The following is a 25,702-nucleotide window of genomic DNA, read 5'->3' as shown; positions in this document are numbered from 1 at the left end:
GAGGGAAAGAATCTGTATCCTACAATTACCGCCATGCCCCGCGGTTGGGAAAGAAAAGGATGAGAAGGGAGAGTGTGGCCTACAACTCCCAGCATGCCTGGCGCATCCCTGAGGACAACAATTCCCGCCCTGCTCCTCTGGAAGAAAAAGGAGATGAGGAGGAAGAGGAGGGGGAAGAAGGGAAGGGGGTGGAGGAGGAGGGAAAAGCGTGGCCTACAACTCCCAGCATGCCCTGTGCGTGCCCACCCCCGAGACTACAACTCCCAGCACGCCCCGCGCGCCCCCGCCGTTACCGGGCACCGGGAGCCCCTCCCAAGGTCACCGATCACCCCCGGTACCCCCAGCACAGCACAGCCGGACACCTGCACAGGTGCAGTTTATTCGTTCCACAACAAGGGACACCCCAGAACCGGGGTTTGCTCCTCTGCTTTTGACCGAAATCGTGGCAAAGTGGCCCAAAAAGCGCCGCGGGGGCTCGGGGAGCTCCGTGAGCAGCGCGGGAGGAGCGGCGGGGCAGCGCCGAGCCCGGGGGTTTGCAGGTGTGCCTGCCTCACAGTGCTCATGTACAGCAATCACAGAAATTTCATATAGACTTTTCTCTGTGGCCCAATTAGACAAATATCTCCCTATCTATAATATAAAAAATACAGAGATTTGTTGGTTTTGGAAGTAAAATGTGCATTTATCTGACTGTGAGCAGGAGGTAAACCTGAAAACCTGGTGCTGCTGGAGCTTCCATCACCGCTGGCAGGTGGAGCCAAATCTTCCTCCACCCCAAACCACCCCAAGGCAGGAAAAACCCAGAATTCAGCCCATGTTTCTCATGGCAAATAAAGTATTTCAAGTAAAGATGAAGGTGGGTTTCAGCATTTCAGAGCTCTCAGATCAGTCAGTACAATGCAAACCAAACCTGTGCAACAGCAGCTGTGCTTCCTGCTCCAAAAAAATCCACCCCAGTTCCCATCTTTGGGCTCTTGTTGCTTTTTGCTTTTGCTTTTTTTTTTTTGTTTTGTTTTGTTTTTAATCCTTGGAAATACCACTAGCAGTTCTTCAAAAAAAAAAAAAACAAAAAAAAACCAAAACAAAACCAAAAACCAAAAAACAAAACAAAAATCTAGACAAAGGGAAGCAGCAGAAAAAAATTAACTTCCCAGCAGTGAGAGAACTTCTCATTTTTTCTGTCCATTTTCAGTATTTTTCATCAGGGAACTGGTCCTAGCTTCACCAGGACTGTCCACCTGAAGGAGGAAGGCCAGGGCTAAATTTTTGCTCTTGGCATATTAAAGAGTCTTTAATAAAGAGTAACATGTGCAAAAAAAAAAAAAAAAGAAAAAAAAAAAAGAAAAAAAAAGAAAAAAAAAGAAAATTTAAATAGATCAAGCCAGGTTTTGCAGAATTACTGTGGCCAGAACAGCTCCCTCCTCTCTGTGTCCTCACCCAACGAGGTAAAAACTGCCCTGGGGAGACACCACCACAAAGAAGAAGCCACCAAGAGGTGTCACCTGTCACCTCAGTGTCCTTCCTGCCTCCAAAGCCAAGGTGAGCAGCACCCAAAGGAACCAGGAGCAGAAATTCCCCTTCTCTCCAGGAGCTCTTGGTATTTGCAGAGTTTTCCTAAACAGGTGCAGTGGGTGTCCAAACCTTCCCAGCCAGGACCAGCAGCTGCTCTCCCAAACTTTTCCAGAGAGTTTGTGGTGGGTTTTTGGGGGGGTTTTGTTGAGTTTTTTCCCCCAGGATTATAGCTGGAAGCCTTCCATGGGAGCCTCAGCTTGCTGGAAGATGTATTGCTGCTGGTTCTCGTCCACCTGCGGCGCCACCGCTGCGTCCTCCTCCACCCCAAAGTAGTGCTCGATCAAATCAAAGGCTTTCTGGTAGATCTCCTGGTTCTCGTGGCTCTGCAGGAATTCTATCTTATCCAGACCTTTGGAAGAAAAAAAAAATGGAATGGGATGGGATGAAAGGCAGAAATTCGCTCTCTGTCCTCTAAAGAATTCCGTGAGCAGAACAAATCCACAGCCAAACCTGGCCCTATGGTATCTTATGGAAAATCTTTTTTGCTGAGATCTTTTTCTCCTGAGAAGCCTCAGAAATGAAATGTATACAATAATTATTTGCTGCTGTGGAATGCAAAAGGTGCATCTTTGATTGGTCTCATGTGGTTGTTTCTAACTAATGGCCAATCACAGCCCAGCTGGCTCAGACTCTCTGGTCAGTCACAAGATTTTATTATAATTTCATTCCATTCCTTTCCTTCTAATGAAACACTTTCTTCTATTCTTTTAGTGTAGTTTTAAGATATCATTTTCCCTTTATATATATATATATATATATATATATATATATATATTTAATAAGTATAATACTCCATATATAATATATTAATAAATAACATATAAAAATTATATATTTATATATAGATATATAATTTTTATAAATACTTATATATATGTATATAAATATATAAATATTTATTTATACATAAATATATTTCTATATAAATATATAATTTATGTATATTATTTCTTAAGATATATTATATATAATATTACATATAATTATTTATAAATTTTAATATTTATTTTTATATATTTCTATGTAAATATATAATTTATATATATTATTTCTTAAGTTATTATATAGATAGAATATTATATTTATAATAAAATAATAAATCAGCCTTCTGAAACATGGAGTCAAGAGTCTCATCTCTTCCCTCATCCTGGGGCCCCTGTGAGCCCAACCACACAAACCCAGCTGTGCCAAAGCTCTGGATCTCAGGTTTAGCCCATCCAGATGTGCTCCCAGCTGCAGGATGGTCCCCAATTCCAGTGGGATTAGAAATGAGGGATTTGGTAGCTACAGGGGCAGGTCCCAGGAGCCTCCAGCTGGCCCAGCTGAGTGCAGTGAGCACAGCAAACATCCATGCACACTGCACCCTCAGGAATTCCAGGAATTGTCCTTCCAGGGAGAATCAGGACACTCAGAGTAATGAGAGGGAAAAGCAGCCACTGCCAGCCCACGGGGAGCTTCAGACCAAAATAGGAACTTGTTCCTCCTCAAAGCATCCAGAGCAGGACCAAGAAAAAAATAAATCCATCAGCACCAAATTAAGTCATTCCAGGGAAAAGCAAAGTCTCCCTGGGTTGAAAGTGTAAATCTGGGTAGATTCAGAGCAATTTTAGACCCTGAACTGTCACTTTTTCCTTAGCTCAGCTCATTGCTGGTTCATATTCCCACCTGGTGCAAGCCACGATTTTCAGCTTGGACTCCAGGTCAGAGTTTTTACTTCCAAGTATTTTCTCATCACCCACTAAACGAGTTTGAGGAGATTTTGGAACAAATATTGGCTACTTTGGCATACAAAAAGCCCTTGGAGAGAGCAGAAAAGCACCTGCAGTGCCCAAGGCCCCACGTACCATAGGCCTCCTCAATCAGGCTGCAGTAGGGGTTGATGCCAGTCCCACTCTGGTTGGCTTCCTGCTCTCCCAGCCTCAGGATGTTCTCCAGCCCGTTCAGTGCCACCAGGACAATCTTGGAGTCCATGACAGTCAGCAGGTCACACAGGGGCTTGATACAACCCAAATTCACCAGGTACCTGCAGGGAGAGAGCAGCACCAGCATCACTGCCTGCTCCGTGGGAAAGCAAAGGAGATGAGTCCAACTAAAATCCAGAAATTTACCTTAAAACACACATTTACTGCTCTGCAAGGTTAATTTTAATCCATTTATTTGCATTGCATGCAACCCTATTTTCTGAATTTTTGTTTTTTTAAGGTAAGGAGCCGCTTCTGAAATCCAGGTGCTGCTCAAATTAAGTCAAATCCACACTGGAATTTAATCTGTCAATAAATTTGGACATTTAGCCTCAACTACCCAAAGCCTCAACCACCTCAACTACCCTACACTGCCACTTCTGAAATCCAGGTGCTGCTCAATTAAGCCCACACTGGAATTTTATCTGTCATTAAATTTGGACAGTTAGCCTCAACTACCCCTTCTGAAATCCAGGTGCTGCTCAAATTAAGTCAAATCCACACTGGAATTTTATCTGTCATTAAATTTGGATATTTAGCCTCAACTACCCTACACTGCCACTTCTGAAATCCAGGTGCTGCTCAAATTAACTCCACACTGGAATTTAATCTGTCATTAAATTTGGACAGTTAGCCTCACCTAACACCTTCTGAAATCCAGGTGATGCTCAATTAAGTCCACACTGGAATTTTATCTGTCATTAAATTTGGATATTTAGCCTCAACTACCCCTTCTGAAATCCGGGTGCTGCTCAATTTAACTCCACACTGGAATTTTATCTGTCATTAAATTTGAATATTTAGCCTCAACTACCCAAAGAGGGATGGAGGAAATTTGGGATTAAATTATCCCCATCCAGAAGGAAATCAATCACAAATTACACCCCAGCTCTGCCTGGCTCAGTTACCCTCTGGAATCTCTCCGAATTCCTCCTTTGCCTGGCAATTCCCCTGCAGGCAAAGCTCCCAGGAGCTGAGGCAGAGGCTCAGGAATACCTGATCTGCTCGGGGGTCCCTCCTGAGGTGGCGTTGGTGATGGCCCAGGCCGCCTCTTTCCTGGTGCGGAATTCTGCCTTCTGCAGGATCTCGATCAGCACCGGGAAAATGTTGGCATCAATCACTGCCTGGGAAGAGAGGGCAGGAGAGGCCTTGGCATTGGCAGCACTTCCCAAAAGGCTTCCTGAAAGAAACCTTCATTTCCATGGCCCCCACGTGAAGAACATCCCCAGCTGAAGGGTTTATTCCTCAGCCAAATCCTATGAAAAGCAGATATTCCATAACCAGCACCCTGGAATTGCAGCAACACTGGAGGAATTCTGAGATCTCTGCTTGTCGAGGTCAGGAAAAGGGTAATTAAACCTCAAGGAGCTCCAGCTCTTGCAAGGGATTGAGGATGGACAAATAGGGGCTGTATCTCCTCTGATTCCCATGATCCAGCCTGTGAGGTTCACTCCATGTGCTGCTGCCATTCCCTCATTTTCATCCCCATTTTTTAGCTCATCTGGCTGCAGAATAAGAGAAATGAACCAATCCAGCCTCTGAGGGTCAGGGGAAGGAAAAAGCTGCAAATCCTTAATGCTGAGCTTGGAATGTGGGATGACTGCAGGCAGGCTGGAGAAGACTGTACCTGGATTTGTGCTCTGTTCCCTGCTGTGATGTTGGATATGGTCCAGCACGCCTCTTTCCTGATGGATTCCTTGGGACTGCTCAATAAATGGAGGAGGCAAGGCAGGGCTGAGCAGTTTAGGATCACCTTTGGGGGGAAAAGGAAGCACAGGTGAGATCACCAGCAGCAGGCACTGCATTCCCTGCAGGGAATTCCTCTCCTCTCCTCTCACCTGGGTCTGGATGTCATCCCCTGTCACGATGTTGCCAACTGCTCTCAGAGCTGGAGAGGCCACTTTGTAATCGTTGTGCCTGCAGGAAAAGCGTGCAGAGACAAACCCAGCTCCATCAGATCACTGGGATATTCACCATGTTCCCTCCCCATGATCCCATCTGCAGGATTTCCTTAGGATCCCATCCCCTGCCACACAGAACAGGGCATAAAGCCACTGAAAACAGAGCTGCAGCACAGTTTGAGCCTTTGCATCCCAACTCCATCCCCTTCTCCACAGAGGTTTTGGAGAAACAAAGCCAAGCTGAATTCTCCTAGCCACTGGTTTTGATTTGCCTCGTAACCAGGCTTCCATCTGAAGTTTGAGAGCACACAACACTCTGCAAGGAAAATCTGGGAAAGGAGGAAGTTCTTCCCAGTTGTCTGTGCCCACACTCAAAAATTGGCTGAATTCAGAAATTTATAGGGATACTATTTGTTTTATCAATGAATTTGTAATTTTTGAGGCAGATGTTGAGACCAACACAGGTATCTTTTCACAGTGTAGAGTAGAAGTGGAAAATCTCCAGCTCAGGAAGCCAAGGCAGCAAATCCCAGCTGTGAACCTGCTCCAGCCCCTCCTGGGGTGCCTGGATCCCGTGTGCAGGGGGAGTTTGGTGGGATGTAGATGGATTTAGATGGGTTGTCACTCACATTAAGAGCTCCACCAGCCTTCTGCACACCCCAGAGTCCACCACAGCCTGGATCTTCTCGTTGGGGCCATCGGACAGGTAGGACAGAGCCCAGCACGCGTCTGCCAGCAGGTCAGAGTCACTGTTGAACAACAATCGGGACAACACTGGCAGGCAGGGGGACACCTGCAACAACAGCCACCACCCAGCGTTAGTCAGCAGGCCAGAAGCTCCACAGCTGCAGGAAAACACCCCCTGCTCCTGCTCTCTGCTCAGGTCAAGCCCTGCATGGCCACAGATCCCTTCTTGCACAGCTCCAAAGGCACCTCAAGCTTGGTTGCTACACTTAAATTACACTGAGGAGTTACACTGGCTCCATTTCTGACTCTCAATGTTCACCTCAATCATTTCTAAGTGGGTTTATATCTATACTCAATTCAGATTTCACCCCTCACCAAAGGCTCCTCAGCTTTGATGTGTGAGGTTTCACTTCAATCAGCATGTTTGCACTTTTTTTTAAAAACATTTTTGTGTTGCCAAAGGAGGATGAGATAGCTGAAAAGGCAGCAGGACCTTTAGTTAGGTTCCCTGAACAGGGAAAGGGAAGGTATCACAGCTCACAGCTGTAATATCACAGCTCAGGAATTCTGGTTTTTATCATTTCCAGGTCTCAGAGTAGCTGTTGATCATAACTGAAGTTTCAAAATTCCAAAGTTCACAAGAAAATGGCTTAGAGAAACTTTCTAGGGAAGCCTGGGCCTGTCCCTTATTTGAGGGGTGCAGCAGAAATGTTGGGAAAAATGAAACATGCAGAAAAAACCTCAGCAGGAAGGAAAAACCTCATCCTGTGCCCTCCTCGAGTTCAACAGCCCAAAATAACCCAGGCAAAGCTCTTAAGTGGTGTCTCCCCATCTCCTGGCTGCCATCAGGGCATTTCTTCTCACCTTATCAAATTCAGGAGGAGGACTCTTCCCTCTGCACAGGTTTGACAGGGCCCAGACAGCGTTTCGTGTCATTGTCAGCCTGGTGGACGTGGTGAGGAGCCTAAGAGAGAATCAGCAGGGATTATTGTCCTTGGTGTGGAAGAGAAGGAACCAAAAGAATTAAAACTGAAAATATTTAGCTCCAGTTCAGCCCAGGAGAACACTCCCAGTTATCACCAGAAACCAAGTGACACAAACTGCTCAGTCTGAGCTCAGAGTGCTGTGGGGTGAGGAGCCAGGCTGACACCAGGAGCAGCAAAATCAGATTTGTGGGACAAAACCTCACTTTTCCAGGGTGGAGAGAAGATTCATTCTTGAGCAACAAGAGCCCAGGCTTGACAGAACTCTGTCACCATTGAGGGAGGTGGTGTGAGAGACCTGATCCTGCTCCAACCCCAAAAATCCACAGAGAGCAGGAGCTGAGGGACACCCGGTGACTCCACAAGGAGCAGCACCCTCGAGCAGCATGAAGGAGTTTTATCCACAAAAATCCCACTCCTCTGAGGCAGAGGTTTGATTCTGAGGGATCCCACAGTGACAGGGACTCTGTGAGGAATGTTCTCCACAAAATCCCACTCAGAACCACAGGTTTGATTCCCAGGGAATCTCTAGGGAATGTTCTCCACAAAATCCCACTCCTCTGAGGCAGAGCTTTGATTCTGAGGCATCCCAGAGTGACAGGGACTCTGTGAGGAATGTTCTCCACAAAATCTCACTCCTCTGAGGCAGAGGATTGATTCCTAGAGATCCCACAGTGACAGGGAATCTGTGAGGAACTTTATCCACAAAATCCCACTCAGAACCAGAGGTTTGATTCCCAGGGACTCTGTAGGGAATGTTCTCCACAAAATCCCACTCAGAGTTTTGATTCCCAGGGATCCCACACTGCCAGGAAATCTGTAAAGAATGTTCTCCACAGAATCCCACTGAGAACCAGAGGTTTGATTCCCAAGGACTCTGTAGGGAATGTTCTCCACACAATCCCACTCCTCTGAGGCAAAGTTTTGATTCCCAGAGATCTCAGCACTGCCAGGGACTCTGTCAGGAATGTTCTCCACAAAATCTCACTCCTCTGAGGCAGAGGTTTGATTCCTAGAGATCCCACAGTGACAGGGAATCTGTGAGGAATGTTATCCACAAAATCTCACTCAAAACCAGAGCTTTGATTCCCAGGGATTCTGTAGGGAATGTTCTCCACAGAATCCCACTCAGAACCAGAGGTTTGATTCCCAGGGATTCCACACTAACAGGGAATCTCTAAGGAACGTTATCCACAAAATCCCACTCAGAACCAGAGTTTTGATTCCCAGGGACTCTGTAGGGAATGTTCTCCACAGAATCCCACTCCCCTGAGGCAGAGCTTTGATTCCCAGGGATCCCACACTGCCAGGGAATCTCTAAGGAATGCTCTCCACAAAATCTCACTCAAAACCAGAGGTTTGATTCCCAGGGACTCTGTAGGGAATGTTCTCCACACAATCCCACTCCCCTGAGGCAGAGCTTTGATTCCCAGGGATCCCAGAGTGACAGGAACTGTCATATTCTGTCAGGAATGTTCTCCACACAATCCCACTCCCCTGAAGCAGGTTTGATTCTGAGGGATCCCACAGTGACAGGGACTCTGTGAGGAACTTTATCCACAAAATCCCACTCAGAACCAGAGGTTTGATTCCCAGGGACTCTGTAGGGAATGTTCTCCACACAATCCCACTCCCCTGAAGCAGGTTTGATTCCCAGGGATCCCAGAGTGACAGGGACTCTGTAGGGAATGTTCTCCACACAATCCCACTCCCCTGAAGCAGGTTTGATTCCCAGGGATCCCAGAGTGACAGGAACTGTCATATTCTGTCAGGAACGTTCTCCACACAATCCCACTCCCCTGAGGCAGGTTTGATCCCCAGGGATCCCACAGTGACAGGGACTCTGTCAGGAACGTTCTCCACACAATCCCACTCCCCTGAGGCAGGTTTGATCCCCAGGGATCCCAGAGTGACAGGGACTCTGTCAGGAATGTTCTCCACACAATCCCACTCCCCTGAGGCAGGTTTGATCCCCAGACAATCCGTAGGCCCAGCTCCAACCCTGCCCCCTGGTACAGTGGCACTCCCAGAGCTGCTCATGGCTACTCACATTAACAAGGGAGGGAGAATGGCACAGTTCAGGACATAATCCCTGCACACTGAGCTGTCTCCAGCAATGTTCCCCAACGCCCAGACAGCCTGAAAGGAAACACCAACAGCTTCAGCATTCATTTTCTGACAGGGAGAACACAGGCACTGTGCTGAAAAAGGGCAATTTTCCTGCAACTCCAGGCAGCTGGGATCATCCATTTAAACATTGCATTTTGAATATGTGGTTCTCCCCAAAACCCCAAAGTGAGGAGGGATCTTACCTGCTCCTGAACATCCTCAAAGTCAGAGTTTAGGAGCTCTATAAAGATGGGAACTGCCCCAGCCTCGATGACTATTTTGGTTTGTTGGGAGGTGCCCGAGGCGATGTTCGTCAGGGCCCAGGCAGCCTCAAACTGAAAGGAGGGATAAAGGGAATAAAATCAGCCTGAGCCAGCAAAAGAAAGGAATAAAACCAGCCTGATCCAGCAAAAGAAAGGAATGAAATCAGTGTGATCCAGAAAAATAAAGGAATAAAATCAGCCTGAGCCAGCAAAATAAAGGAATAAAACCAGCCTGATCCAGAAAAAGAAAGAAATCAAATCAGTGTGATTCAGAAAAATAAAGGAATAAAATCAGCCGGATCCAGCAAAAGAAAGGAATGAAATCAGTGTGATTCAGAAAAATAAAGGAATAAAATCAGCCTGATCCAGCAAAAGAAAGGAATGAAATCAGTGTGATTCAGAAAAATAAAGGAATAAAATCAGCCTGGAATAAAACTAGCCTGATCCAGCAAAACAAAGGAATAAAATAAGCCTAATCCAGCAAAAGAAAGGAATAAAACCAGCTTGATTCAGAAAAATAAAGGGGTAAAATCAGCTTGATCCAGAAAAATAAAGGAATAAAATCAGTGTGATTCAGAAAAATAAAGGAATAAAATTAGCCTGATCCTGAAAAATAAAGGAATGAAATCAGCCTGATTCAGCAAAGCAGCTCTCATGACATTCTGGCTGCAATTCCTGCAAAGGTTTTGGGAGAGAAAGGAGGAGAATGTCTCAGCACTCAAAGGATTTTATTTTCTTGAGCAATAAAAGAGCTACAAAGGATGAGCAAGAGATGGCACCACCACCTCACTTCTCTTCCACAACCATTTCCCAGTGCAGGAACACACAAAATAGAAAATTTTCTATATTTCATCCAACACCCCAAAGATGCTGCGAGTTCAAGGGAAGCTGAGCAGAAATTCCCTGATTTTGGTTTAAAACCAGATTTCCATCCAGCTCTCCTGGAAATGAATTCCCTTTGGTCCATGGGGCCGGAGGGCAGGGAGAAAGAGGAAAGCAGTCATAAAATTGGATGAAATTCCATGTATGGGAGTCTCTTTAACCCGTCCAAAGAAACCAGGATTGTTTTCCCTCACACATTTTCCTCCTGCAGCTTCATCCCATGGCTCCACCAGCTCCCAGCAGAAATATCAGCTACAGGAAGGCCAAACTCTTTTCTGCTGCAGCTGAATTAGGTGATTTTTGCCAGAATTAATTTTTTTTTGCCAGAATTAATTTTTTTTGCCAGAATTAAATTATTTTTTCCGATAATTTAATTCAGAGCAATTTACATTTTAATTTTTTTGCCTGAGCATTACAGACTAGTTTTGCCTTCTCCCATAGATCACATTTCTGGGGTTCAAAATATCATTTTCCCCTCACAGCACCTGTGGGTTCACAGGATAAACAGCTCCACACCCTGAATAATTGATAACAGAATTTCCTTTACCTGTAATGTGCAATTTTCACTTCTTTTCAGGAATTCCACGAACCTCTCCACCACTCCCTGAGTGTTTATCACCTCATCTATTGGAGGATTTGGCTCTGAAACAGCAAGGCAGTGTCAGGGAGTGAACAGGTCTCATGCAGGGGACTAACAAGGCTGAAGTGTTAATTAAATTATCTCAAATTGGGCTGAACTCATCAGGGCAGCTTGGCAGAATTATTTTCTGTACCAATCACAACTGGCAATGATCAGTGATACAAAAAATGATCACATTTCTCAATTATGGATGTTTTTTTTTTCCCAACCTGCAAAGCTTTGTGTTCAAATCCCTGTAAAAGTCTCTGTTGGATGCTGGGCAGGGATGAGTTATTTTTACCTTTGGAGAGTAATTTCCTGAATTTTTGAGTGGTTGCTAGCTGGAGGTCAGGGTCATCTGAGAACAGCATTTCCACCATCTCTCCTGTGATCAACCCCTCCTGAAAAGAGGCAGAGGAAACAGGAACGGTTTCATTTCAGACTGGGATTATTCCAGGCACCACAGACATCACACCCAACAATTTGGGCTTAGCCAGAAATCCAAAGATTCCAACCTGGGGATCCCAGCACAGCAGAAATCCCCCAGCTCACATTTGCAGTGCTGGGGGGAATGGGATAAAAGAGGAGGAGAGGGGATAAAATGGAATAAAAGGACACTGGAGGAGGATTTTGAGGATTTTGCAGCTGGGAATAACCCTTGATAAATCAGAATGAGCTGTGGGATGAGGATTTCCTGGCATGGGCTGAGCTATGCAAGGCTCATGGCTCTATTGGAGTCCCTCTGGATCCCTCAGGAATGAATTTTCCCCTCAGGAATAGGATTTTCCCCTCAGGAATGAATTTCCCCCTCAGGAACAGAATTTCCCCCTCAGGAACAGAATTTCCCCCTCAGGAATAGGATTTTCCCCTCAGGAATAGGATTTTCCCCTCATGAATGAATTTTCCCCTCAGGAATAGGATTTTCCCCTCAGGAATAGGATTTTCCCCTCAGGAACAGAATTTTCCCCTCAGGAACAGAATTTTCCCCTCAGGAACAGAATTTTCCCCTCAGGAATAGGATTTTCCCCTCAGGAACAGAATTTTCCCTCAGGAACAGAATTTTCCCTCAGGAATAGGATTTTCCCCCTCAGGAATAGGATTTTCCCCCTCAGGAATAGGATTTTCCCCCTCAGGAATAGGATTTTCCCCCTCAGGAATAGGATTTTCCCCCTCAGGAATAGGATTTTCCCCCTCAGGAATAGGATTTTCCCCCTCAGGAATAGGATTTTCCCCCTCAGGAATAGGATTTTCCCCCTCAGGAATAGGATTTTCCCCTCAGGAATAGAATTTTCCCCTCAGGAACAGAATTCTCCCCTCAGGAACAGAATTCTCCCCTCAGGAATAGAATTTCCCCCTCAGGACTAAATCTCCTCTTTGTGTTTTAGCCAAGGGTTTGTGGCTGTCCCAGCTGCCTGCACCAATTTACACAAACATTGTTGAAAGTAAAGGAATAAAACCATTGGATTTTGGCAGTTCCATGGAAGCACAGAATCCCAGGATGGTTTGGGTTGGAAGGAGCTTAAAAATCATCCAAGTTCCTGTCCAAGGGCAGGGACATCTTGCACTACCCCAGGGTGCTCCAGCCCCATCCAATCTGGGATAATTCCAGGGATGGGGCAGCCACAGCTTGTCTGGGAATCTCTGCAGGGCCCCAAAACATAAAATTGAATTAAATTAAATTTATGAAATCTGTCTGAAGGCACCTTACCCCACACGTTGTGGAAGTGACATAGGAATCCACCAGGAGAGTGTCAAACATGGAGTCATCCTCACTGATCAGCTCCACATTCCTTCTCTTGAAGAGCTGGTGGGGAGCAGAACACAGGGATTGTTATTAGAAAATAGCCATGAACAGGCTCCACAACTCGATTTTCTTGTTCCTCAACCAAGATCCCTCCTGGACTGAAGCAACCTGAATAAAAAGGGGTCACTAATGGCAGCTCTGCACTCTCAGGGACAGTCTGGCACACAAACTAAGGGTTAATTCTTGCTCTCAGATATTCAAATGTCCAAATCACTGAGCCACCCGGGAAGGCAAGTGCAGAATTTGACCAAAATCAGGAAAAATGGGTAAAAAAGTAGCTTGGATAAGGTGCTAATAAAGGAAATATTTAGTTCCAGACAAAGCACTTGGGAATCACCTCGTGCTTCCAAAAAAGAAATGCACCCAGGGTTGAGGCCATGCTTTCACTTGCTCTTCCTGTTTCTTCAGGAAATAATCCCATTTACTAATTATATCTTAAAAAAAAAAACAAAACCCACCTTTAAAATCAAAGATCTGTGGGGGAAAAAAAAACCAAAACCAAAAAAACCCCAAACCAAGCAAAAACCAACTCGAGTAGCCCAAGAACAAAACGCTTGGGAAGCTCTCCATGTGAGCTGGGCCCAGAGAAAAGAAAGGGAAAAAAGCAAGAGCTCAGTTAGAATAGAAAACATGACTGCAAACAAACTGTAATGCACAGAACCTCGAAGATTGCAGCAGTCTGGGCTGTGCTGAGGCTGACACAACCTGGTACAGGTGAGTTACCTACAAGATCTCAGTCAGAACAGGAAAATAAAGACGGCAAACAAACTTTAATTGACAGAAAATTGAAGATTGCAGCACTCTGGGTTGACCCAGCCTGCTCAGGTGGGTGAGTTACTTGCTGTAAGGTCTCAGAACAGAAAAAATAAAGACTGCAAACAAACTTTAATGCACAGAACCTTGAAGATTGTAGCAGTTAAGGCTGACACAACCTGGTACAGGTGAGTTACCTGCTGCAAGATCTCAGAACATAAAAAATAAAGACTGCAAACAAAGTTTAATGCACAGAACCTTGAAGGTTCCAGCAGTTAAGGCTGACCCAGCCTCTCCAGGTGAGTGAGTTACCTGCTGCAAGATCTCAGTCAGAAGAGAAAAAATAAAGACTGCAAACAAACTTTAATTGACAGAATGTTGAAGATTGCAGCAGTTAGGGCTGACCCAGCCTCTCCAGGTGAGTTACCTGCAAGATCTCAGTCAGAACAGAAAAAATAAAGATTGCAGACAAAGTTTAATGCCCGGATCCTCGAAGGTTCCACCAGCCCGGGCTGTGTGAGGCTGAGCTGAGTGATTTACCTGCTGCTCCCGTTTCTGCTTCCTCAGCTGAATCCCCTCCTCCTCCCTCCTCCTGCGCATCTCCTCGGGGTTCAGGGCTTTGTTCTTGTAGCTCTTCATTCGATAGTTTTCTGTGAAAACAGGAGGGATTCTGCAATTCTGCCCCAGGGCTCCTGCACTGCCTCTGTGTGTCCTCCCCATGGGATAACCAGATGGAATACCTTTATTTACTCCTGGGTTTTCAGCAGCAATTCCTATTTCCCTGCCAGCAGCACAGCATTTTTCCCAGATATTTATTCCCAGAGAGCAAGGAATGGAGTTTATAACACCAGAGCAGAGCTGCAGTGAGGCACAGGCCCTGTGTCCCACCAGGTGTGCAGGACCTGACCCACTTCTGAAAAATGCAGCAATTCCAACCCCATTCCTACACAATTTCCCTCCCAGTTTGTGTTTGCTCCCACTTCTGAAAAATGCAGCAATTCCACCCCGATTCCTACACAATTTCCTTCCCAGTTTGTGTTTGCTCCCACTTCTGAAAAATGCAGCAATTCCACCCCGATTCCTACACAATTTCCCTCCCAGTTTGTGTTTGCTCCCTCCCTGCCAGGGAAGGGACACCCCAACTTCTGGCACAGCTGAAGGCAGCCAGGGCCGAGCTGTAACTGAGGACGGCAGCCCCTGACTGCCCCAGCAGGGCAGGAATTCCCCAAACTCTCTCATTTCTGACATTATTTGCACATTTGTGCCTTTCTCAGGACAAACTCCTTCAGAACTCATTTGAAAAGCAGTATTTTGGTTTTTTTCCCCAGCTGCAGGGAGGAAGTTTGCAGTTTTATCTCCTCCTCATTCCGTGGCTCACAGAAAGTTTCAGTCTCACTTATCAACAACCTCCAGCCACTCTGGAGCCCTTCCAAGATCAACTGCAGAAGTGTCAGAACCAAAAGTCCACAGCCAACCCAAGAAAAAACATCTACTAAATACAAATATCCAGCTTTCCATTACTAAGGAGAGAGAAAACAACTGGAAAAAAAATAATATTTTAACGGGAGAGGAAACAAAATACTTTCAGTTCTGTGATTTCCCAAAACCAGCTAAAAAGACACCAAAAAAAGAGAGAAATCTACAGACTTTAGGGCTTTATATCTGACCACACAACAGCCAGGTGTCAATTTTCATTCAGAAAATCTATTGAAGCAGCACTGTTAGGTTTTAATTTGTATTTCCACCCCATTGTGCCTCACGCAGCCACAGGGGAGAGCCGGAATTGACAGCTTCATTCTGCAAACAAATTCAGGATTTCATCCTCCTTTTGCAAAGCAAAGCCTCCAGTTACAAGGTGGTTTTGAGGAGGAGGAGGAGGAGGAGGAAGGGGAAGCGAGGATGCCCAGGAGTGCCATAAACAGCCAAGGGACTCAGGACAGCTCAGCTGCTCCAGCCCAGCTGGGCCAGACCCACTCAGCACCTCCTCCTTTAAGGGATTTTTTTATTTTCTGTCCCGGAGCACCCATAATTCTCACCCTGCAGGGAAACCCCAAAGAGAATTCTTCAGGGCTGCTGTAACAAAATTCCCTGGGTTTTATCCCTGCAGATGATTCCCATTGATTTTTGGGGTTTTTTTGGTTTTTTTTTCTCCTCCCAGCCCATCATCTTTTGGCAGCAGAATGCTGATTTGGGACATTCCAGCCCATTTCCATGGCAACTTTAGGGTTTTATAGGGTGGGACAAATGCAGGGTCAGGAGCTCCCAGGGAGCTCTGGGCTGCAGCAGGACCAAAGCCACGGAATGAAACAGAGCAGGAAAAATTCTGTGTTTGGAATATTTCAGTACCAAATACTCAGCTCATTTAAACTCCAATTCCATCTGTGGGAATATCCCCAAACCCATTAATCAGGATCTGGGAGCACTGGGCTCTCAGGAATAGGGAATAAATATATATATATTTATTATATATAAATATATAAACCCATATATATTTATATATAAATATATTTTATATTCATATTTATATAGTTATATGTATCTATTATACACAAATATATAAATTATCTTTATAGTGTATATATTTGTGTTATTTATATTTTATAATTTATATTAAAATTTTATATATACACATATATATACATACATATATATATACATATACATACATATATATATACATATATATACATACATATACATATATACATATATATATACACACATATATATACATATACATATATACATATATATACATATATACACATATATATACACACACACATATACATATATACACATATATATACACACACACATATATATATATATATATATATATATATATATATATATACATAAACTGCTGCTCCTAAGGAAGAGATTCCAGTCACAGATTTTCACTTTATTCTGGAGAGATTTGCTTTTACAGAAGAAGTGCCCGTGGGCACTGAACTCAGAGATTTCACTCAAGAAAACAACAAATCTTCCAAGATTTAATTAAATTTAAAAAGTTCTGATCCAAAAGCTTGGACAAAACATCCCTTCTGCTTTGGGAATCCCACAGTTCCCCAAGCTGTGCCTTTTGTGGCTCCCTGGATTAGTGCTCTTCATTCATAGCTCCAGCAAAAAAAAAAAAAAAATTAAAAATTAAATTAAAAATTTAAAAAATTAATGAAATAAATAAAATATAAATAAATGAATACATTTAATAATAAAGTAAATTTTAGTAATAAATAAATTAAATAATAATTAATTAAATAAAAAAATTAAATTTAAAAATAAATTAAATAAATAAAAAAATTAAAATAAATTAAATAATTTTAAAAAATAAATTAAATAATTAATAAATTTAAAATAATTTTTTTTAAAAATCAGTATTTGCAGAAACTTAAGGATGAAACTGAACTTTCCCAATTTCCTGTGCAAAGGAAACTCCCTCAGGAACTGGAAGGAATTTGGCCCCTCTTGCTTTCACTGAGGGTAAAAAATTCCTGCAGCTGTCAAAAATACAATTTCAACCTGCCCCATTCATAAATTGGAGGATGAGAAGATATTTCCCACTTAAAAGAAAGGAAAAATGAGGTGAAATTTTGACTTGGAAGGCTCACCAGGGCCCTGAAATCCCTGTAAATGCAGCACAAAGTACAGCAGGAAACCGGAATTCCAGAATTGTTACTCCAACAGCTTCTGGATGCTCCTGGGTTGGGGAATCCAAGCCTGCCTCTTTTTAAATTTTTTTCCAAGACAAGAAAATGTTGAAAGCAAATTTTTCTTCACTGCTGAAGCCCTGGGAGCTGAGTCACTGCAGGATTTTGTTTTCACTGAGGGTAAAAAAATTCCTCCAGCTGTCAAAAATACAAGCCCAAGCTGCCACTCATAAATTGGAGGATGAGAAGATATTTCCCATTTAAAAGAAAGGTAAAATAATGTCAAATTTTGACTTGGAAGGCTCAGCAGGGCCCTGAAATCCCTGTAAATGCAGCACAAAGTACAGCAGGAAACCAGAATTCTAGAATTGTTACTCCAACAGCTTCTGGATGCTCCTGGGTGGGGAATCCAAGTCTGATTCTTTTTAAATTTTGTTTTCAGGACAAGAAAAATTTCCTTTCAACCTTTTCCTCACTGCTGCTGAAGCTCTGGGAGCCGTCACTGCAGGCTTGTCTTCACTGAGGGTAAAAATTTCCAAAATTCCTCCAGCTGTCAAAGAATTACAATTCCAACCTGCCCCACTCATAAACTGGAGGATGAGAAGATATTTCTCATTTAAAATAAAGGAAAAATGAGGTGAAATTTTGACTTGGAAGGCTCAGCAGGGCCCTGAAATCCCTGTAAATGCAGCACAAAGTACAGCAGGAAACTGCAATTCCAGAATTGTTGCTCCAACAGCTTCTGGATGCTCCTGGGTGGGGAAATTTTTTATTTTTGTTTTTTCCAAGACAAGAAAAATTGGATTTGAAGGTTTCCTTCAGGTGCTGAAGGCCTGGAGCTGAGTCACTGCAGGATTCTGTGCTGCTGAGTCAGGGCCAGGGCACTGCCAGGCCTGACTGGGCTCTCCTGGAGCCAAAATGTCCCTTCCTGGGGGGGGAAGATTCCAGGAATATTCCAAATATTCCGAATATTCCACAGGGAACCTTCCCAAGGTGGCTCTGAGCACTCAGCAGGGCTGGCAGCTGCTCCCTGCTCTGGGAATTATGCAAGTGGAATAAATACACTGGAGGAACTGCAGCAGCCACCAGTGCCCCATGGGGACATTCCCAGCTCCCAGGTGACCTCCAAAGGACCTTTCCACTCAAATTTCCCTTGGGATGGGAGAAAGTTGGTGATTTACAATTTAAACTCCTGGACAAATTTATTTTATTTTATTTAAATTATATTAAATTAATAAATAAATTTATTGGTTTTATTTAAATTTTATTTATTTTAAATTTAAAATAAAATAAAATTTATTTATTTAATTTATTTGTTTCATTAAAATAAACTTTAAAATAAATTTTAAAGTTTAAAATTTTAAATTATTTAAAGTCCTAGACAAATTTATTTTCAACTTATTTTAAGCTTTAAAATAAAATAAAATTTATTTATTTAATTTATTCATTTTATTAAAATAATATAATTTTTAAATTTTAAACTTTAAATTTAATTTTTTAAATTTTTAAATTTTTAAATTTTAAACTTTAAATTTATTTTAAACTTTACTTTAAACTATTTAAACTCCTAGACAAATTTATTTTCAACTTCTTTTAAGCTTTAAATTAAAATAAAATAAAATTTATTTATTTAATTTTATTAAAATAATATAATTTTTTTAATTTTTAAACTTTAAAATTTATTTTAAACTTTATTTTAAACTAAATTTTAAACTTTAAGATTTATTTTAAACTTTATTTTAAACTATTTAAAGTCCTGGACAAATTTATTTTCAACTTATTCTGAGCTTTAAATTAAAATAAAATTAAATTTATTTCTTTAACTTTATTAAAATAATATAATTTTTTAAATTTTAAACTTTAAAATTTATTTTAAACTTTATTTTAAACTAAATTTTAAACTTTAAGATTTATTTTAAACTTTATTTTAAACTATTTAAAGTCCTGGACAAATTTATTTTCAACTTATTTTGAGCTTTAAATTAAAATAAAATAAAATTTATTTATTTAATTTTATTAAAATAATATAATTTTTTTAAATTTTAAACTTTAAAATTTATTTTAAACTTTAAACTAAATTTTAAGATTTATTTTAAACTTTAATTTATTTTTTTTTAATTTTTAAGATTTATTTTAGACTTTATTTTAAACTATTTAAACTCCTAGACAAATTTATTTGCAACTTATTTTAAATTTTACTTTAAACTTTAAAATAAAGTAAAAGAAAATAAAATCTATTTATTTATTTTACTTATTTTATTAAAATAAAATAAAACTTTTAAATCAATTTTAAAGTTTAAAATTTTAAACTTTCTTTTAAACTATTTAAATTCCTGGACAAATTTAGACAAATTGCAGTAAAATAAATGGAGTGAACTGCTGAGTTTCACCTCATTCCTCATCTATTTCCAATTCCCTGAAATCCCAGAGGATCCTCCCATCATGAACATCTCCAGGGGACTCTTCTAGAAAGAAAAATGTGTCCAGGACAACTTTATTAAGTGAATTGAAACCCTATAAAACAAAGGACTAAATCATCTGGACTACTTAAATCCAAATCAAATGAATAACTCCATAAAAACAGCTGAATTCATGTGTAAAAGAACAGCTCTGAGCTGCTGGCAGAAATCACTCAAAACCACTTTTTTTTAACTGTCAGTGATAGTTTTGCAGTGAATTAATAGAAAAAAATAAAAGGAAAAAAATTCACTTTGTTTGCTCAGAAGACACAGCAAAAAAAAAAAATCCTGTCAAATAACCCCATTTAAATATTCCCTATTTACTACTTAAATCCAAATCAAATGAGTAACTCCATAAAAACAGCTGAATTCATGTGTAAAATGAGCTGAGCTGTTGGCAGAAATCACTCAAAATCACTTTTTTCTACTGTCACCAATAGTTTTGCAGTGAATTAATAAAAGGAAAAAAATTCACTTTTTTTTGCTCAGAAGACACAACAAATGAAACTAAACAGGAGAACAGCTACCCAAGAAAAATCCTGTCAAATAACCCCAACTACCTTATTTACTACTTAAATCCAAATCAAATAACTACATAAATATTATTGAATATTAATAACTACATAAGTAGCTATTAGTAGAAAAAAAAATTAAAGAAAAAAATTCACTTTGTTTGCTCAGAAGACACAACAACGAAGCTCAACAGGAGAACAGCTACCCAAGAAAAATCCTGTCAAATCACCCCAACCACCTTATTTACTACATAAATCCAAATCAAATAACTACATAAATATTATTGACTAATATATTGAATATATTGACTAGTATATTGAATAACTACATAAGGAGTTATTAGTAGGAAAAAAAAATTAAAGGAAAAAAATTCACTTTGTTTGCTCAGAAGACACAACAAACGAAGCTCAACAGGAGAACAGCTACCCAAGAAAAATCCTGTCAAATCACCCCAACTACCTTATTTACTACTTAAATCCAAATCAAATAACCACATAAATATTATTGACTGTAAATAACTACATAAATATTATTGACTATGAATAACTACATAAGTAGTTATTAGTAGGAAAAAAAACTAAAGGAAAAAAAATCACTTTTTTTTGCTCAGAAGACACAACAAATGAAGCTAAACAGAACAGCTACACACAAAAATAAATAAAAATTCCTGTCCAATACCCCTGGCAGGCAGGGATGTGATATCAGCCTGGAATGTGCAGCGCTCACAGGGGGAAGGGACAGGCAGAAAATTCTCTTTGGGGAAAGTTCAGTGGCAGGCAGAGTTTGCTGCTCGTGTGCCAGGGCTAAAACAAAATCAGGAATTTTTTTGGAATGTCCCTGAGCTGCTGGAAAAAGGAGCCCAGCAACTGCTCAGTGCATCCCAACACCTGAGGGGTTTCAGTTCTCTTCACTCTGGTTCGTGTTCCAGGGTTAAAGCAAAATCAGGAATTATTTTGGAATGTCCCTGCCCTGCTAACCCAGCACTGCTCAGGCCAGTTCTCAAAGATTCCTACCCCTAATTGGATTTTTTCACCCCAAAATTTAAGGGTTTTAAGCTCTCTTCAAGCTGGTTCGTTGCTCAGGGTTAAAACAGGATTATTAGGATATATTATTATATATATATCTAATATATATTATTATATTAGGATATGTTATTAAAAGGATCCTGACAAGCAAGATCATTTTAAATGATCACAGGAATCCTTTTGGAATATCCCTGCCCTGCTGAAAAAAGAACCCAGCAACTCCTCAGTTCAGTTCTCAAAGGTTCTTACTCCTGATTTATCTTTTCATCCCAAAACCTGAGGGCTTTAAGTTGTCTTCAAGCTGGTTCGTGTCCCAGGGTTAAAACAAGATTATTAGGATATATTATTGTATATATCTAATATATATTATTATGTTAGGATATTATTATAAGGATCCTGGTGAGATCCTGACAAGCAAGATCATTTTAAATGATCACAGGAATCCTTTTGGAATATCCCTGCCCTGTTGAAAAAAGAACCCAGCAACTCCTCAGTCCAGTTCTCAAAGATTCCTACTCCTGAATATTTTTTCATCCCAAAATTTGAGGGCTTTAAGTTCTCTTCAAGCTGGTTCGTGTCCCAGGGTTAAAACAAAATTAGGAATCTTTTTGGAAAGTCCTTGCCCTGCTGGAAAAGGAACCCAGCAATCCTCAGTCCAATTCTCAAAGCTTCCTACTCCTGATTTATCTTTTCTTGAGGGCTTTAAGTTCTCTTCAAGCTGGTTCCTTGCTCAGGGTTAAAACAAGATTATTAGGATATATTATTGTATATATCTAATATATATTATTATGTTAGGATATTATTATAAGGATCCTGGTGAGATCCTGACAAGCAAGATCATTTTAAATGATCACAGGAACCCTTTTGGAATGTCCCTGCCCTGCTGGAAAAGGAACCCAGCACTGCTCAGTCCAATTCTCAAAGCTTCCTACTCCTGATTTATCTTTTCTTGAGGGTTTTAAGTTCTCTTCAAGCTGGTTCGTTGCTCAGGGTTAAAACAAGATTATTAGGATATATATATATATATATATATATATATATAATTATTATTATTATAAGGATCCTGGTGAGATCCTGACAAGCAAGATCATTTTAAATGATCACAGGAACCCTTTTGGAATGTCCCTGCCCTGCTGGAAAAGGAACCCAGCAACTCCTCAGGCCAGTTCTCAATGTTTCCTACCCCTGACTGAATCTTTTCATCCCAAAATCTGAGGGCTTTAAGTTCTCTTCACTCTGGTTCGTGTCCCAGGGTTAAACCAAGATCAGGAATCCTTTTGGAATGTCCCTGTCCTGCTGGAGAAGGAACCCAGCAATCCTCAGTCCAGTTCTCAAAGGTTCCTACTCCTGATTTAATCTTTTCATCCCCAAATTTGAGGGTTTTAAGTTCTCTCCAAGCTGGTTTATCCATCCAGATTTCCCTCAAAAATGGACAGATCAAGCACAGGTGTGAGCTGAGAACAGTCCCTAAAACAGGGACCAACTTCAACTCCATCCACTCAAACCCGAGCCAGGAGAGTTCCAGGTTAAAACCAAGCAGAGATAATTACAGAGAAATACAAAATTCCAGGAAATCCATCCCTTCCAACGTGTGCTCTGCCTCAGCACCAAGCAGGAGTGTGGGATTTGATTCACCTGGAGCTCACCAGGACTGAAAGCCTGAAGGAATCAGGACTTTCACTCTCGCAGGATTTTAATGATCAAACTCTCCCCCTTGACAAAGTTCATGTTTGCTCTGCTGAACTAAAGCAAACAAAGCAGAGCAGCCAATTAACTGTTAAATTCATCAGCCACGGGGGTTTTATTGAGAATTGAGCATTAAAGCTGCTCCATGGGTTAAACAGCACTAAAAAAGGCATTTAAAGGGCTCATTTGCATGGCAAACAAGGAATGAACTGGTGACAATTTCCAGCAATATCATTAACTTAAAATAATGAAAAAAAAAAAAAACAGCCTTAGCTTGTTTAAAAAAAATAATAAAGTTACATGAGGATAATTAAAACAAGGGGGAGATTCAACTCTTATGGGGTGGGGAAGCTCCTGTGCACAAAGTTCTCAGCTCCACACAAAACATAAAACTGAAATTCTCAGCTCCACATAAAACTGCCCAAAGAATTTCCAGACATTCCCAGCAGGCCCCAGGACATTTTTCTCCTCAGAGCTGCCACTTCAGGTTTTACATGTGAAGCCATAAATGAATTTTTCCAAGCTGTCCAGGGCAGCAGCCACACACAGACCTGGTCACTGACTTCTCCTAGAGCACCACAGGAGGGTTTGGAGGGGGAAGAAAAGTTCCTGGTGAGATCCTGACAAGCAAGATCATTATAAATGATCATTTTAAAATGATTACAGAGCGTTTGTGAAGCTTCCCTGGTTTGGAAGGAGCTGAAAACTCATCCAGTGCCACCCCTGCCATGGGCAAGGACATTTTCCACTGTCCCAGGCTGCTCCAACCTGGCCTGGGATAATTCCAGCCACAGCTTCTCTGGGAAATCCATCCCAACCCCTCACAGAGAAAAATTTCTTCCCAATATCCAACCTAACCTTGCCACTTTAAAGCCATTAAGCTTCTGAAGGAGCTCTGGTTAAAAGACAACATTGCAGGTGGAAAATGGAAACATTTTAATCTTTATTTCCAGAAGAGCCTCACAGGAATCTTAAAAAAAATATAAATAAATAAAATAAAATCCACCATTCCTCCCTGAGCTGGGACCTCCCACATCAGGCACATCAAAACTAAAAGCTGCTGGAATTAAAACACTTTTTTTGAAGAGGAAACAGAGCAGGGATTTATGTGCAGGGGACAGAGACCTGCCTGTAACAGATGCCATTGCTCCCTAGCAGTGTGGTGTCACCCACGGTGGCACTGAGGGCTCAGGACGGATTTTAATAAAAATCCCAACACCCAGAGCCCCTCTGGGTTACCAGAACCCAGGAGAGGTTTGTGGGGTTCTGCCCTGAAACCCGAGCTCTGGGGGAGCTCAGAACTGAACTCCAGCACTGGGGGAGAATTTAAACAGAGCAGGGATCTGAGAGCCAGGTGAGACCCCAAAGTGACAGAATTTAAACAGAGCAGGGATCTGAGAGCCAGGTAATACCCCAAAGTGACAGCAGTGACACCCCAAAACCGGGCTCTTACAGCTCTCACACCCCAAAGCTGGGCACTGGAGCCCTCGTACCCCCAAACCCGGGGTATCCCACCCTGGCACCCGCAAACTCGGGTTCTTACAGCCCTGGCAGCCCCAAACCAAGGGTATCTCACCCTAAACACCCCCAAACCCGACGTATTCCACCCTGGCATGCCCAAACTCGGGTTCTTACAGCCCTGAACACCCCCAAACCTGGGCACTTCAGCCCTGGCACCCCCAAACCCGGGGTATCCCACCCTGAACACCCCCAAACCGGGGGTATCCCACCCCGGTACCCCCAAACCCGGGGTATCTCACCCTGAACACCCCCAAACCCGGGGTATCTCACCCTGAACATCCCCAGACCCGGGGTATCCCACCCTGGCACCCCCAAACCCGGGGTATCTCACCCTGAACACCCCCAAACCCGGGGTATCTCACCCTGAACACCCCCCGCAGCTCCCGCCCCACCCGGAGCTCCCCAAAGGCGCTGCCGGCGCTGCCCGAAGCGGTCACAACCCCCGGGCCACCCTCACCGAGAGCCCCAAAGACCCCCCCGCCCCCAGGAGCGGCCCCGGGATGACTCAGCGGCCGCGCCGGCCCCTCCACTTTCAGCCCCGGCAGCGCCCGGGACGCCGGTGAAAGGCGAGGGCGGCGGCAGCGCGGTGCGGAACGGGCTGTGCGCGCTGCCCGGCCTCGGGGCGGCTTCTCCGGCTGCACCCCACGCCCTCGGCCGTGCCCGGAGCTCCCCCGGGCCGCGCCCGCCCCTTAGGGCCCTCACCCATCGCGGCGGCTGCGGCGGCGGCTCCGGTGGTGGCGGCGGCGGCCAAAATATGGCGGCGGCGGGCGGGGCGCGGGCCGGACGGCGGCCGCGCGGGGCCAAACCTGTGCGCGCGGAGAGCGGCGGGGGCGGTGCTAGGGCGCCCCCAGCGAGCGGAGACGGAACTGCAGGGGCGGTCGCGTCCTGTCACTCGCGTCCTGTCACCTCTGTCCTGTCACTCGCGTCCCCTCATTCGGGTTTTGTCACTCGTGTCCTGTCACTCGTGTCCCCTCTCATGTGTCCCCTCCATCCTGTCACTCGTGTCCGGTTCCCTTGGCTGCAGGAAGGGAAGGAGCTGCTGCAGCCCAGCGCTGCCCCAGGCAGATCCCTGAGGAACCCTTGGGACCAACTCCTGCGGTGCCAGCAGCCCCTGGAACCCTGAATGTCCCCACTGGGAGGGCCTGGGGTGGTGTTTGTCACCCACCCTGGGAGCTGTGCCAGGCAGAGACGAGCTCTGGGGCACACCCGGTGGTTTTATGGGGTCACTCAGAGCCCCGAAAATTGGGGGACAGTGTTTGAGGACTGGCTGGTTTTATGGGGCCACAGTTTGAGGACTGGCTGCTTTTACGGGGT

The 25,702-nt window shown here is 43.0% G+C and overlaps 1 protein-coding gene across 2 annotated transcripts; it reads right to left on the bottom strand.

The window, feature by feature from the left end:
- Positions 1 to 359: 359 nt before the first annotated feature.
- KPNA6 (karyopherin subunit alpha 6) lies at positions 360 to 25,218 on the bottom strand. Of its 2 annotated transcripts, none has more exons than XM_054648389.2 (14): positions 25,091 to 25,218; positions 14,075 to 14,184; positions 12,686 to 12,781; positions 11,279 to 11,378; positions 10,906 to 11,000; positions 9,417 to 9,548; positions 9,155 to 9,243; positions 6,986 to 7,085; positions 6,064 to 6,227; positions 5,372 to 5,450; positions 5,161 to 5,286; positions 4,530 to 4,657; positions 3,417 to 3,595; positions 360 to 1,921 (listed from the first exon to the last, which is right to left on the bottom strand). In XM_054648389.2, the coding sequence occupies exons 1-14, from the start codon at positions 25,092 to 25,094 to the stop codon at positions 1,737 to 1,739; spliced, it is 1,587 nt and encodes a 528-aa protein (XP_054504364.1). In that variant the 5' UTR covers positions 25,095 to 25,218; the 3' UTR covers positions 360 to 1,736. The 2 variants fall into 2 exon arrangements, with proteins under 2 accessions (XP_054504364.1, XP_054504362.2); XM_054648387.2 differs by lacking the exon at positions 25,091 to 25,218 and adding an exon at positions 14,275 to 15,025.
- Positions 25,219 to 25,702: the final 484 nt, after the last annotated feature.

The sequence above is a fragment of the Agelaius phoeniceus genome, chromosome 22, assembly GCF_051311805.1.
Source record: "Agelaius phoeniceus isolate bAgePho1 chromosome 22, bAgePho1.hap1, whole genome shotgun sequence".
Lineage (NCBI taxonomy): Eukaryota > Metazoa > Chordata > Aves > Passeriformes > Icteridae > Agelaius > Agelaius phoeniceus.
Note: the sequence above shows the minus strand (reverse complement) of the source record. Positions and strands in the feature narration are given on the sequence as shown.